The 15,428-nt window shown below is 46.8% G+C and overlaps 1 protein-coding gene across 1 annotated transcript in view; it reads left to right on the top strand.

The window, feature by feature from the left end:
- Positions 1–7,997, top strand: part of cspg4 (chondroitin sulfate proteoglycan 4) — a 100,104-nt gene extending 92,107 nt beyond the window's left edge. Inside the window, exons 9-10 of the mRNA XM_055934910.1 lie at positions 297–480; positions 930–7,997. Coding sequence (XP_055790885.1) covers positions 297–480; positions 930–2,809 — 2,064 coding nt within the window. The 3' untranslated portion in view covers positions 2,810–7,997. The remainder of the gene's footprint in view (positions 1–296; positions 481–929) is intronic.
- The last annotated feature ends 7,431 nt before the right edge of the window (positions 7,998–15,428 follow it).

Genomic DNA, 15,428 nt, shown 5'->3' with positions numbered 1-15,428 from the left:
CACTTTAACCTCATAGTTATTGTATAATTTCATGACGCCCTCACACACACACACTCGCTCACTCGTCTCGCTCGCTCACTCACTCGATCACTAACTCACTCACTGACATATACACACACATAGAAACGCACAGCTACCTGGGTCGTGTTCATTAATTAAGCTCCAAACTGAAGATTACATGCTGAAACAGGGAGGAACTACCTGGTCTTGTCTAATGAGAAATGCTCATTTTTGTTGCTGAACATTTTAAACGTTGCCTTATTGAACAATGTCCTATCCTCTGCTCTTCCCCACAGCTGGAGTCCGGGGCCGTCTTTTACGAGCACCAGATGCCTGAGGAGCCCTTCTGGGTGGTCCGGGACTCTGTGGAGCTCCTGCTCTCCTCCCCTCCGGCCCCAGCTGTGCATCACGTCCTCCCCATCACCGTGTCCTACTACGCAGCCAGTCACAATGTCTCCTCACAGCTCTGGAAGAACAGAGGTAGGTAGAGCCACATGGATCTGGGCAGGTGCCATGTCAAAAGTGGTGGATACCAAAGAAAATGGTGTCCAGGTCAGTCATTGTATGGGATTCAAGGCGTTTCACAACATCTGAAAATGCAGATAACTGTGTACTAGCTTGCACTAGTGACTATTCCGTTGGTTCTATTCTACTGAGTAAGATAAATCAAGCTGACTTGACACAGGTCTGGCTGTCTGTTATCAGTCTAAGATATGCATATGTGTCAGGCAGCAATTTGTAAACAAAATGTTCTGTAAACAAAAATCTTGCTATTGCAGTTTTATTGAATCAGGTCTGTTCATGGCATAATTACAAAGAAGCATTACAAGACAATTTTAAAGCTATTTCAAATGTCATATAAAGAAAGGGTATGTAGCCCTAAACATCAATGGATAATCTTGTGTATTATTTTTCTTTCTTCTTCTCAGGTCTGGACATAGTGCAAGGTCAGAGGAAGGTGATTGACAGTTCCATCCTGGACGCCTCCAACCTGCTGGCCAGCCTCCCCGAGGCGGAGCGGGGTCTCTTGGACGTGGTCTTTGAGGTGCGCCGCTTCCCAGCGCATGGGAGAGTCACCCTGGGGGGCCTGGATCTGCCCCAGGGTGCCCCCTACTTCATGCAGAAGGACGTGGCGCAGGGCGAGCTGGAATACCTCCACGATGACTCTGGAGCCTCCGTGGACAGCTTCTCCTTCCGAGCCCGGCTCAACTCCCAGGGCCGCGCCACCCTTCCCCCCTCCCCAGCCCAGGCAGTGGTCCTGGAGGAGGTCTTCAACATCTCGATCCGGAGAAGGGACTCTAGTCCTCCAGAGCTGGTGAGTTTGGACGTTCTTCTGGAGGTTCTCCAGGGCTCCATGACGGTGATCACCCAGAAGTACCTCAACACCCGCGACGAGGACAGCACACCGGACGAAGTGCGCTTCACAGTCTCCAAGGCGCCCACCAACGGGCGGCTGGTGGATGCCACCAAGGGCGACCACATCTCCACGTTCACCCAGGAGGCGGTCAACCAGGGCCAGGTGGGCTTTGTCAGTGACGGAAGCCTGTTGGACGGCTTCATGGAGTTCACTGTGTCGGATGGGAAGCACCACACCGAGCCGCACACTCTCCATGTAGGAGTCCTGTCCCGGACGCTAGTGCTGGCCAAAGCCCCAGAGATCCATGTGCTGCAGGGGGACGATGAGACCCTAGTGACAGAGGAGATGTTGAGGGCCACCACAGGTGGCCCCAATGAGGAGGAAGTCCTCTACAAGATCACCAGTGTGCCCAAGTACGCTGCCGTCATGGTGGACCGGCAGCCCACGTCGGCCTTCACCCAGACCCAGATAAGGGAGGGCCGGGTGAGCGTTCGCTTCATCAAGTCCACCTCGCCCCGGGACAGCGTGGCCTTTGTGGCCCGGAGCCGGGCGGCCAACGTCTCCTCTGTCCTCAACATCACGGTCAAGCCTCTGGCCAACATCCCCCAGGAACTCCTGCTGCCACGGGGTGCCACCGTGCTGCTGGACAAGAAGCTGCTGGATGCCACGCCGCTGGCCAACAAGACCCGGACATCTCCCACCTTCAGCGTCATCCAGCAACCACAAGGCGCCCGCTTCGTGAGGGCTGGCGGGAGAGGGCCAGAGGGAGACGGCCAGCCCGTGGACACGTTCACCCAGAAAGACTTGGATGAGGGACGTGTAGCCATGGAGATCCTGAATGGAACAGGAGGCAGCCAAGCCCAGGACGTGGCTCGCTTCCTGCTCAAGGCCCATGGGGTCCCTCCCGCTGAGTGCGTTCTCTCCTTCAAGACGACCCCTTACAACGCCTCCGAGGTCTACCCGGCCACTCTCCTTAAGGTCCCTGGCGGGTCTGCGTGGTCCAATAGCAACAACCTCCCTGGAGGGGCGGGGTCCCCACGCATCACCCCAGCCAGCCCCCGCTGGAGGGGCAACATGGACTGGCCTCATGGAGGAGATGCCCCCACCACTGCCTACACTGACAAAGACTCCCATAGGAAGCCAGTGTTGTCCAGGAGGAACAACCTGTGGTCCATCCTCGTCCCCATTCTGATCCTCCTGCTCCTCCTCCTGCTGGTGGCCATCTTGGCTTTCTACTTGGTGCGTCGCAACAAGACGGGCAAACACAATGTGCAGACGGTGGCTGGCTCCAAGCCCAAAAACGGAGAGATCAGCCAGGAGACCTTCCGGAAAACCGACCCGGCCAATAACATCCCCATGTCCCAAATGGATTCCAAAGACGCCGACCCGGAATTGCTGCAGCACTGTCGGACAACGAACCCGGAGTTAAAAAAGAACCAATACTGGGTATGAGAGTTGACTGAATGCTTAGACATAGGAAACAGAGAGGAAGATCCTCTACCATTTTGAATGCGGCCTTCTTGAATCATTCCTTTTCAGTGTTAAAGACCTTTTTGCCATGATAGTATTAAGAAATGTGTATGTTTTGATATCATTGGACATTTCACTATCACATATTAACGTTATGCCAATCCTCAGGTCAAGAAACACTGAATATTTCCATTGGTAAAAAATGGCACCATTAAACTTAAGAGGGTTTTGCCTAACACGTATATTTATTTTTAGGACAACTGCTGGACATCTATGATGTACTTTTTCACAGGGCACAAATGAGGACATATTGTGTTTGCTAAAAAAAAATTGTGTGCTCCCACAATATATTCAGTATGCTATTATAGGACAATATTACTAATTTGACTACATAAACAGATTTATTTTAAGTTTTGGTAATAGTTTTATTGTAGTTTCGCTTTAACAGTAAAGGTGGACAAGTGTGTACATAATTCAACTCAATAAGGTAGATCTATGCTGTATGAAGGAAAAGGAAAAACTTCCTTTTGTTTTTGGTTATTATTCTATAAATGTATTATTGACCATGTATATATTTTTTTGCTTTGTTGTTAGGCCCCAATTCGATCTAACTTCTGTTCCAGTATTTACAAAGCCACATATGACATTTGTCCTGTTGTAGAATCAAATCTGAGGGGTTTTGGGCAGCGCCTTTTTGGATATACACTACATCACCAAAAGTATGTGGACACCCCTTCAAATTAGTGGTTTTGGCTATTTCAACCACACCCGTTGATGACAAGTGTATAAAACCGAGCACACAGCCATGCAATCTCCATAAACAAACATTGGCAGTAGAATGGCCCATGATGAAGAGCTCAGTGACTTTCAACGAACCGACATAGGATGCCACCTTTCCAACAAGTTAATTCATCAAATTTCTGCCCTGCTAGAGCTGCCCCGGTCAACTGTAAGTGCTGTTATTGCGAAGTGGAAACATCTAAGAGCAACAATGGCTCTGCCGCGAAGTCACACAAGCTCACAGAACGGGACAGCCAAGTGCTGAAGCGCATGGCGCGTAAAAATCGTCTGTCATCGGTTGCAACACTCAGTAACAAGTTCCAAACCGCCTCTGGAAGCAATGTCAGCACAAAAATTGTTCGTCGGGTGTTTCATGAAATGGGTTTCCATGGACGAGCAGCCGCAACCAAGCCTAAGACCACCATGCACAATGCCAAGCTCGCCGTCATTGGACCTTTGCAGTGGAAACACATTCTCTGGAATGATGAATCATGCTTCACAATCTGGCGGTCCAGATGAGGAGAACACTAAACTGAAAGCAGATATTAAAGAGCATTTAGATTACCACCTGCAGTTTTTTCACACTATAAGTTTAGAAATATCTCAACTTAGTATTTAGAACTAAGAAGAATCCTTAAGTTTTGCCATTGAGTTTAGGTTGTGAAAAGATCTATTTGGCGCTATTGGAAATACCATTGTAAATCTCTCTGTTCACAAGTACATAGATCTATGACGAATAATGTCTGTTCAACCAACACTGTTGTAACTTTATTTGGTGGTTCCAGAAATGACTACCGGGGTGTTTGTCATTTCTAACATCCCAAAGTTTGAATTATCTTCGTCCTCAGCTGGGCTGTCCCTCTAAAGTGGCTGTGTAGACAGCCTTAAGTGTATTTCCAGAGGTTCTCTCTTAAAATAACTGCACAGCCGGGCTGCATACCAGTTATTTTGCCCTCCCCTTCCCTCCACCCCTCCTCCCCTTCACTCTTCACTTGTTGGAAGACCACCACCTACCATCCCATTGGCTGGCATACAGTGATGACATGGCCCAGGTCAAAAGACAAATCAAGCCCTTTTTCCCATCGGGGTGTCCACCATGGCAATTTCCCACCATCGCCCCAGCCTCTGGCCTCCTCCGTCGTCTGGGGACGGGTTTGTGCTAGACTGAGAGCTGCGTTTTCCTTGGCTGTATCTGGCTTTGTAGTCTGACCCTGGCTTTGTAGTCTGATCACTGCAGGGCCTCAGACACTCACATGCATGCACACACACATTCACACGCACACACACACAACCTGTTATGTTTGTTCCTTGATTAATGATAAACCGCGGCGTAGGTTTAACTACTTTTAATAATAAGATACTGTATGTCTTTATATATAAATATAATCCAAATAAAATGGCTCTGGTTTTGGTTATTTTTCCAATACCAGATAGACTACCCTCACAGGAATATACTTCAGTTTTTCATTTGATGGCACAAGTGTCTCAGGGCAGTACTTGTGAAAAGATAATCCCTAAACATTGGGTTTTGATTGAATTGACCCTAAGTCTTTCAAGCAGCTTTTAATCGTATCCTTTCATTTAGCCTTTCAATGCTAAAGAGTTGCTCAAAACTGAATTACTTGCTTGGATTCACAGGACTGACTTATGACACTGATGACAAAAAACTGCATAGTATAACATTTCGACACCACAGACAGGACGTGACTCACGAGTGGCTGTCTTAAAAGCAACTCTATTGGCTGACAGGCAGCGGTGAGGTCATTTTAGAACTGCCAGAGTTTTATTTTCCCGGCCTGCAATTAATGTTTAATAAAGGCTCTGATTTCTATATGTGAAGTTGAGAGAAACATCTGTGATAGGATAGGTGTTTTGCCTAAGCTCCACTGGTTGGATCATGTGGTATAGCACATTCTGTGAGAGGTCATTCTCTAGCTTGGTCCCAGATCTGTTTGTGATGTCTTTCCAACTGCTATGGTTGTTGTGATTTGGCAAGACAGCACAAACACATCTGGGGCCAGGCTAGGTATTCTGTGCTGATGAGATTTTGTGTCCCATTAGCGGTTTGCATTCCATAATTAAGTTGACCAGATGTAGGTACAGTACAATCTTGCAATTTCAGGAGATACAGTGTACATCTTATGCCATAAGTAATAACATTCAAATTGGCATCACATCCTGGTGTTGTTGAAATGTTTATCTATAGACTTAACCTGAAAATGAGCAACAACAAAAAAATCAAGATAGACGTTGATGGACACATATAGTTTGAGTAAGAAACTCCCATCAAAGTAACATTAAAGCAGTTATTTACTGTCAGTGAACCGCAGGGTGTTTTCTTTTGATATAGTTATCCGATAGAAAATAATAGGTCGTAAGTCATATCTACCACAATTTACAGAAACGTTTATTATTTTACTGTTACTACATTTTACTAACCAAATGTCCTCTTTAATTTAATTTAACGGTGCCTATTACCTTGTATATACTCTGTTGCTTTTGAATTAAATTAGCTGCTGACTGTTGTGAAGTTGTCAAATTAGGAAAAAAATTGTTCAGAATTAGACAATATAAAGGGTAAAGATAATTCTCATATAATCACCAATTATATGAGAATATTGTTTGTTGTATTTTATAATTTGATGAAAATAAATGGGCCTGAAGGTTAGTATCGTTACAAAATCTAACAGTATAACACATTTTGGCAACAGTTGTACATTTATTTTCCTTTAAAATGACTATATACGGTGCAATCAGAAAGTATTCAGACCTCTTGACTTTTTCCACATTTTGTTACGTTACAGTCTTCTTCTAAAATGGATTTGATATATTTCTTTCCTCATCAATCTACATTAAAAAAAACTTAAATATCACATTTACATAGGTATCCAGACCCTTTACTCAGTACTTTGTTGAAGATCCTCAAACTGTGTCAGGTTGGATGGTGAGCGTCACTGCACAGCTATATTCAGGTCTCTCCTGAGATGTTCGATCGGGTTCAAGTCCGGGTTCTGGCTGGGCCACTCAAGGACATTCAGAGACTTGTCCAGAAACTACTCCTGCGTTGTCTTGTCTATGTGCTTAGGGTCGTTGTCCTGTTGGAAGGTGAATCTTCGCCCCAGTCTGAGATCCTGAGCATTCTGGAGCAGGTTTTCATCAAGGATCTCTTTGTACTTTGCTCCGTTCATCTTTCCCTCGATCCTGACTAGTCTCCCAGTCCCTGCCGCTGAAAAACATCCCCACAGCATGATACTGCTACCACCATGCTTCATCGTAGGGATGGTGTCAGGTTTTCTCCAGACGTGACGCTTGGCATTCAGGCCAAAGAGTTCAATCTTGGTTTCATCAGACCAGAGAATCTTGTTTCTCATGGTCTGAGTTCTTCAGGTGTCTTCAGGCAAACTCCAAGTGGGCTGTCATGTGCCTTTTACTGACAGGTGTGTGCCTTACAAAATCATGTCCAATCAATTGGATCACATGTGGACTCCAGTCAAGTTGTAGAAACATCTCAACGATGATCAACGGAAACAGGATGCACCTGAGCTCAATTTCAAGTCTCATAGCAAAGGGTCTGAATACTTATGTAAATAAGGTATTTCTGTTTTGTATGTTTAATACATTTGCCAAAATATCTAAAAACCTATTTTTCGCTTTGTCATTATGGGGTATTGTGTGTAGATTGAGGGAAAAAATGTATTTAATCAATTTTAGAATAAGGTTGTAACGTAACAAAATGTGGAAAAAGGGAAGGGGTCTGAATACTTTCAGGATGCACTGTATGTACCAGTATTATATCTATTTTCTTTAGATCGCTACACATTACCTTGTTGTTACTTTTAGAGGCTGTTGCTGTTTTTGTAATAGTTTTTTTAAATCTGTAGAGCATGATATTACAGTATAATATTGGTATCAGATACACCGTTCAGGAGATAGCTCAGGAAATGTCTGAATTGTGTTTCCTTTTACAGTATTATTATAGACAAGGAGCCTTGTTGTTTTGTTTCTGTTTAAATGATTAAGTCCATGCCTTGATGGCTATTTTGTAAATGTTGTACTTTTAAATACCATTGCTTGTGCATACCTCATAGAATAAAAATAAAAACTCTTAAGACCATTTTTTTTTTTTTTTTTTGCAATGCTAATATGCCATATTTTCTATATTTGCACTTTTTTTGTCTTCTTCTCTCTTCCTGTTGAGGGTGTCTTTGCATATCACCCCTAATATGTTTCTGCTTTTATTTATTGATTTTGGTCACTTCTGCCATACATAGACTTGGTTATTTGGTTTGTCAGAGATGTACTTTGTATATGCAACCCAACAACAACACGTGCCTTAAATTGTCATAAAATTCCAATCCTCAGACAAATAAAGAGAGTTATGTCCATGGAATATGTCTTTGAGGTTGTTTTTGTCTGTTTTATAGAAGATGATTTATAAACAGAGGCCTTGGTGTGCTCTAGCTCTACTATTACATCAGTTGCTTGGTGACAGGTAGCTCTACTTACAAAGACTCTTTGGTTGAGGGATATTTCATTTTATTTCACACAGAGAAACTTGTATAAATTTTTTTTACTCATCTGAAAGAATTGAAATTACTGTAACTGAGACTAAGATTTGCACTCCCTCAGTGCAACTCAGATTTTTTAGGGTGTCATATGTGCTATTTGACACCAGGTGGCGTAAGGGTGAAAGTGGAATTTTCAAGTAATGACGTATGTACAGGCATTCGTCAGCATTTAACAAGGCCCTCTTCAGACATAATTTTTTCCTATGAACGACCTTTACTTTCAGGGCTTATTTCTGCTTTTTCCTGCTTTTTCTGTCTCGTCAAAACAGCCCTCCTGCTTTCATGCTAGTGTTCTGGATGTGCTTTTCAATTATATGCTACTGCACCCTATGCGTTTCATAACTTCCTAGCCAAACATACATTTAGACAGCTGTTTCTGCATGTGTTTGCTTTGCTTATGGCTTACATCATGGACAAACAATTGGATGGAACAGTACAGTATGTTTCCAGAGAGATAATGTCATGGTAAATTGGTTACACCCTACACCAACTTCACTCCCCAAACTGTGTCTTTGTATCGAAGGAAATGCTTTTCTTCCTCCTACATTCCTTTGTTGTCTGTTTTTCTTCTATTCTGTAGCAGTTAGAGCCGCAAGAGAGGGAGGGAGGGAGGGAGGGAGGGACCATAGACTTAGATAGACACCACATCATTTACATTACATTTAAGTCATTTAGCAGACGCTCTTATCCAGAGCGACTTACAAATTGGTGCATTCACCTTATGATATCCAGTGGAACAACCACTTTACAATAGTGCATCTAAATCTTTTAAGGGGGGGGGGTAGAAGGATTACTTTATCCTATCCTAGGTATTCCTTAAAGAGGTGGGGTTTCAGGTGTCTCTGGGAGGTGGTGATTGACTCCGCTGACCTGGCGTCGTGAGGGAGTTTGTTCCACCATTGGGGTGCCAGAGCAGCGAACAGTTTTGACTGGGCTGAGCGGGAACTGTACTTCCTCAGAGGTAGGGAGGCGAGCAGGCCAGAGGTGGATGATCATCCACCTCATTGTATCTGTCGCATTATGGCCTCTGAGGTCATCTCCATTTTCAAGTAGTTAATTTTCTTCTTCTTCTGCTTCTATGAGTTGGCAAACAAACTGAAAGGGTGCATACTGCCACCTAGAGTGTGTTGTTTGAACAGGTATAAAGCCAAGGTTGATGATTTACTGCCACTTGCAGTTCTGGAATGTTTGCTCACAAGTATAATTCATTGGCTGACCCCTCATTACCTGGATGGAAATCATGTGATATTTACTTAACCCATAGGAAGTCCCACCCAGTTGTCTACTTCAAGATGGTGAATGTCTTCAATGGCACTGCCCAGGATAAAACGGGATTTTGAGCAACAGAGTCCTCTATCTTTCTCCATGGGAAAGACAGACAGAGAGAAAGAGAGAGAGAGCAGCTGATTGCTGTCTGTGCTACAATCAGCCAATCAGTCTTTGTTCCAAGTAGACCAGCTCCTCCCTTAACTTCTCTGGGGAAAAACATAAGGGAGAAAACAGGCAAATGAGACAGAAACTAACAGGAATAGTCAGTGTTTTTAAAGTGCCGAGGTAGTGGGACATGGGTCTTAGAATAGCTGATTATGGTCTAAAACAACACAATAATGTAAGAGCTTAATGGTGATATCCAATGAACTTCACTGAAAACAATGAGTATGTTTACGTGCACACTAATAATTCAATAATAAACTGATTATGGCAGTAGCCCGAATATGGCATTAGTCTTGTAAACACCTTACCCTGCTTATCTTAATCGGTGTATTTGATCTATGCATATGCTAGCAAGAGCAGCACAAGCCTCCCTCTTTGCCAAGTGAAGAAAAACTGAAAGTATGCATCATATTTTCCACATACAAACTTCATATGTTCAAACTCAGAATAAATTAGGCTTCCCTAAAATAACATGCTCGCTGTTCTAGAATGTTTATTTTGATTGGCGATGTTCTGCATTTATCAAAGTCCTATCAGATATGTCCAGGTTAACAGGATTATTAGAGCAATCGTTCTTCTTGCAAAGCATGTAAATGTTTTATTCAAACTATTATATTAATCTGACTTTTCACAACGTGCATTTTAAAATATTCTTACAGTAAGCACTCTATTTTCGGCTGGCGCTAAGGGTGCGCATTCTTACAGCAAGTGTCAATCATGGACAAACAATTTACCTGTAAAAGATATTTTCGCTTGCGCTGCAATACTTGAGGTGTGTCCTTAAAAACAACGTTAAAAGTTTATTGTGTTACTTTTTTTTACTTAAGTTTGTAAGTATTTTATAAACTCATATTTGTCTTAACATTGTTAGCTAAGGGCTTGTATGTAAGCATTTCACGGTAAGGTCTACAGCTGTTGTATTCCGCGCACGTGACAAATAAAATTTGATTTGATTTGAAACGTGACAATTTCATGCAGCAACAGCGGTGTAGAGGTGCCGGCGCAGAGAAGCGGCGTTCCCTCACGTTTTTCTATTTGAGAATACACTGAGCTGGTCAAACTATTTCTGGAAAATGTATTCTGATAAATTCGAAATAAATTATATTGAATTACCAACAAAAAAAAGAAAAACAATAGAATGACAAACCAAATAAATATGTATAGCAGCCTAGAGGTAGGTGAAGGGTGGATTCTTCCCTGTCTTCTCTCTGGCGATGGCACGAAATCGGAAGAACTATGTGTGCACTGCGGAGGCCCCTCAGCAGTTAATACAACTCCACGGTTTTGTGGCGACACCATTCTAAGGAGAACACCCAAACCAGAGTAGCCATCGCAAAGCCCAAGGAGCTTGACCCTCTCTGGAAGTTGCTGTAGTCCTGCTAGGGATATTTTGACTGCCCGTTCTAGCTTGGTACGTCAGGGTGGGTAATTGGACATTTGAATTGGGGCAAGTTGGAGGTAGTAATGCATTTAGGTTATTGTTTATTGAAATGCATGAACACACCACAACAAAATATTGATTTTTTTGGCTGTTTTAAAACGAATTTCCTGCAATTCTACTAGTAATGATTTATATTCAATACTTGGTCAATTCATTTGATAGCATGTTTAATCAATCTGTTTTCTATTACTCTGTAATAGGGTATATTGTTACTCAAATGTTTATTTATGATACAGTGTGTAAGCAACACAATACAATTAAATTCCTAATCGTAATGAAGCTTTCCTCGCAAACTGTGCAATGATATTAAGCTATATGTATTTGTATATATATTAGGCTATAGCCTACAAATAAACACAGCAAAAAAAGAAGCGTCCTCTCACTGTCAACTGCATTTATTTTAAGCAAACTTAACATGTGTAAATATTTGTATGAACATAACAAGATTCAACAACTGAGACATAAACTGAACAAGTTCCACAGACATGTGACTAACAGAAATGGAATCATGTGTCCCTGAACAAAGGGGGGGGTCAAAACCAAATGAACAGTCAAGTATCTGGTGTGGCCACCAGCTGAATTAAGTACTGTAGTGCATCTCCTCCTCTTGGACTGCACAGATTTGCCAGTTCTTGCTGTGAGATGTTACCCCACTCTTCCACCAAGGCACCTGCAAGTTCCCGGACATTTCTGGGTGGGAATGGCCCTTGCCCTCACCCTCCGATCCAACAGGTTCCAGACGTGCTCAATCGGATTGAGTTCCGGGCTCTTCGCTGGCCATGGCAAAACACTGACATTCCTGTCTTGCAGAAAATCACGCACAGAACGAGCAGTATGGCTGGTGGCATTGTCATGCTGGAGGGTCATGTCAGGATGAGCCTGCAGGAAGGGTACCACATGAGGGAGGAGGATGTCTTCCCTGTAGCGTACAGCGTTGAGATTGCATGCAATAACAACAAGCTCAGTCCGATAATGCTGTGACACACCGCCCCAGACCATGACGGACCCTCCACCTCCAAATTGATCCTGCTCCAGAGTACAGGCCTCGGTGTAACGCTCATTTCTTTAATAAACGTGAATCCGAGCAACACCCCTGGTGAGACAAAACCGCAACTCGTCAGTGAAGAGCACTTTTTGCCAGTCCTGTCTGGTCCAGCGACGGTTGGTTTGTGCCCATAGGCGACGTTGTTGTCGGTGATGTCTGGTGAGGACCTGCCTTACAACAGGCCTACAAGCCCTCAGTCCAGCCTCTCTCAGCCTATTGAGGACAGTCTGAGCACTGATGGAGGGATTGTGTGTTCCTGGTGTAACTCGGGCAGTTGTTGCCATCCTGTACCGATCCTGTGCAGATGTTGTTACACGTGGTCTGCCACTGCGAGGACGATCAGCTGTCCGTACTGTCTCCCCGTAGTGCTGTATTACACGTCTCACAGTACAGACATTGCAATTTTTGCCCTAGCCACATCTGCAATCCTCATGCCTCCTTGCAGCATGCCTAAGGTACGTTCACGCATGTAACGGCGGTCCTCTCTCTCTTCATAAGAAGAGGAGGTGTATTGAGGGAGCCAAGGCGCAGCAGGTTGTGAATACCTAATGGATTTAATGACAAGACGAAAAACGAACACGAACTACACTTGAAATGATACAAAATAACAAACGACGTAGACTGACCTAAACATGAGAACTTACATAGACACGAAGAACGCAAGAATAGGAAACAGACTACATAAACCGAACAAACCGTATACAGTTCCGTATGGTGCAAACATAACACAAACACGGAAGACAATCACCCACAAACAAACAGTGAGAACACCCTACCTAAATATGACTCTTAATTAGAGGAGAACGCAAAACACCTGCCTCTAATTAAGAGCCATACCAGGCAACCAAAACCAAAATAGAAACAGATAACATAGACTGCCCACCCAAAACTAACGCCCTGACCAATTACACATACAAAAACAACATAAAACTGGTCAGGACCGTTACATAACCCCCCCCTCAAGGTGCGAACTCCGGGCGCACCAGCACAAAGTCCAGGGGAGGGTCTGGGTGGGCAGGTGACCACGGTGGTGGCTCCGGCTCTGGACGCTGTCCCCACACCACCATAGTCACTCCCCGTTTTTGTCTTCCCCTCCCAATGACCACCCTAAAACTCACATCCCCTAAATAAACGGCCAGCACCGGGACAAGGGGCAGCACCGGGACAAGGGGCAGCACCGGGACAAGGGGCAGCACCGGGATAAGGGGCAGCACCAGGATAAAGACCAGCACCGAGACAAGGGGCAGCACCGGGACAAGGGGCAGCACCGGGACAAGGGGCAGCACCGGGACAAAGGGCAGCACCGGGACAAGGGGCAGCACCGGGACAAGGGGCAACACCGGGACAAGGGGCAACACCGGGACAAGGGGCAGATCCCGGCTGATAAACTCTGGCAGATCCTGGCTGAGGGACTCTGGCAGGTCTATGCAGGCTGACGGCTCTCGACGCTCATGGCAGGCTGACGGCTCTCGACGCTCATGGCGGGCTGACGGCTCTCGACGCTCATGGCGGGCTGACGGCTCTCGACGCTCATGGCGGGCTGACGGCTCTCGACGCTCATGGCGGGCTGACGGCTCTCGACGCTCATGGCGGGCTGACGGCTCTCGACGCTCATGGCGGGCTGACGGCTCTCGACGCTCATGGCGGGCTGCCGGCTCTCGACGCTCATGGCGGGCTGCCGGCTCTCGACGCTCATGGCGGGCTGACGGCTCTCGACGCTCATGGCGGGCTGACGGCTCTGGCTGCTCATGGCTCGCTGGCGGCTCTGGCAGATCCTGTCTGGTTGGCGGCTCTGGCAGATCCTGTCTGGTTGGCGGCTCTGGCAGATCCTGTCTGGTTGGCGGCTCTGGCAGATCCTGTCTGGTTGGCGGCTCTGGCAGATCCTGTCTGGTTGGCGGCTCTGGCAGATCCTGTCTGGCGGACGGCTCTAGCGGCTCCTGTCTGGCGGACGGCTCTAGCGGCTCCTGTCTGGCGGACGGCTCTAGCGGCTCATGGCAGACGGGCGGCTCTAGCGGCTCATGGCAGACGGGCGGCTCTGCAGGCTCATGGCAGACGGGCGGCTTTGCAGGCTCATGGCAGACGGGCGGCTTTGCAGGCTCATGGCAGACGGATGGCTCAGACGGCGCTGGGGAGACGGATGGCTCAGACGGCGCTGGGGAGACGGATGGCTCAGACGGCGCTGGGGAGACGGATGGCTCAGATGGCGCTGGGGAGACGGATGGCTCAGATGGCGCTGGGGAGACGGATGGCTCAGATGGCGCTGGGGAGACGGATGGCTCTGGCCGGATACGGCGCACTGTAGACCTGGTGCGTGGTGCCGGAACTGGAGGCATCGGGCTAAGGATAAGCACCTTCCTACTAGTGCGGGGAGCAGGGACAGGGCACACTGTATTCTCAAAGCCCACTCTATACCTGATGCGAGGTACCGGCACTGGTGACACCGGGCTGAGGACAAGCACATCAGGATTAGTAGGGGGAGAATATACAGTGTGTTCAGGGCTCTGGAGACGCACAAGAGGCTTTGTGCGTGGTGCCGGAACTGGAGGCACCGGGCTAGATACACGCACTACAGGGAGAGTGCGTGGAGGAGGAACAGGGCTCAGGATACGCACTGGTAGCCTAGTGCGTAGTGTAGACACTGTAGGTACTAGGCTGGGGCGGGGAGGTGGCGCCGGAAATACCGGACCGTGGAGGCGTACTGGCCCTCTTGAGCATTGAGCCTGCCCAACCTTACCTGGTTGAATACTCCCGGTTGCCCGACCAGTGCGGGGAGGTGGAATAACCCGCACCGGGCTATGTAGGCGAACCGGGGAAACCATGCGTAAGGCAGGTGCCATGTATGCCGGCCCGAGGAGACGCACTGGAGACCAGACGCGTTGAGCCGGCCTCATGACACCTGGCTCAATACCCAATCTAGCCCTACCAGTGCGGGGAGGTGGAATAACCCGCACTGGGCTATGCACTCGTACAGGAGACACCGTGCGCTCTACTGCGTAACACGGCGCCTGCCCGTACTCCCGCTCTCCACGGTAAGCCTGGGAAGTGGGCGCAGGTCTCCTACCTGCCCTTGGCCCACTACCTCCTAGCCCCCCCCCAAGAAATTTTTGGGAGTTACTTACGGGCTTTTTTGGCTTCCGTGCCACCTCCTAGCCCCCCCCCAAGATATTTTTGGGAGTTACTTACGGGCTTTTTTGGCTTCCGTGCCAGATGCGTTCCCTCATAGCTCCGGTTCCTCTCCCCGGTAGCCTCTGCTCTCCTCAGTGCCTCCAGCTGTTCCCATGGGAGGCGATCCCTACCAGCCAGGATCTCCTCCCAAGTGTAGCAACCCTTTCC

Source organism: Salvelinus fontinalis, chromosome 9 (assembly GCF_029448725.1).
Source record: "Salvelinus fontinalis isolate EN_2023a chromosome 9, ASM2944872v1, whole genome shotgun sequence".
In the NCBI taxonomy this organism is placed as follows: domain Eukaryota; kingdom Metazoa; phylum Chordata; class Actinopteri; order Salmoniformes; family Salmonidae; genus Salvelinus; species Salvelinus fontinalis.
Note: the sequence above shows the minus strand (reverse complement) of the source record. Positions and strands in the feature narration are given on the sequence as shown.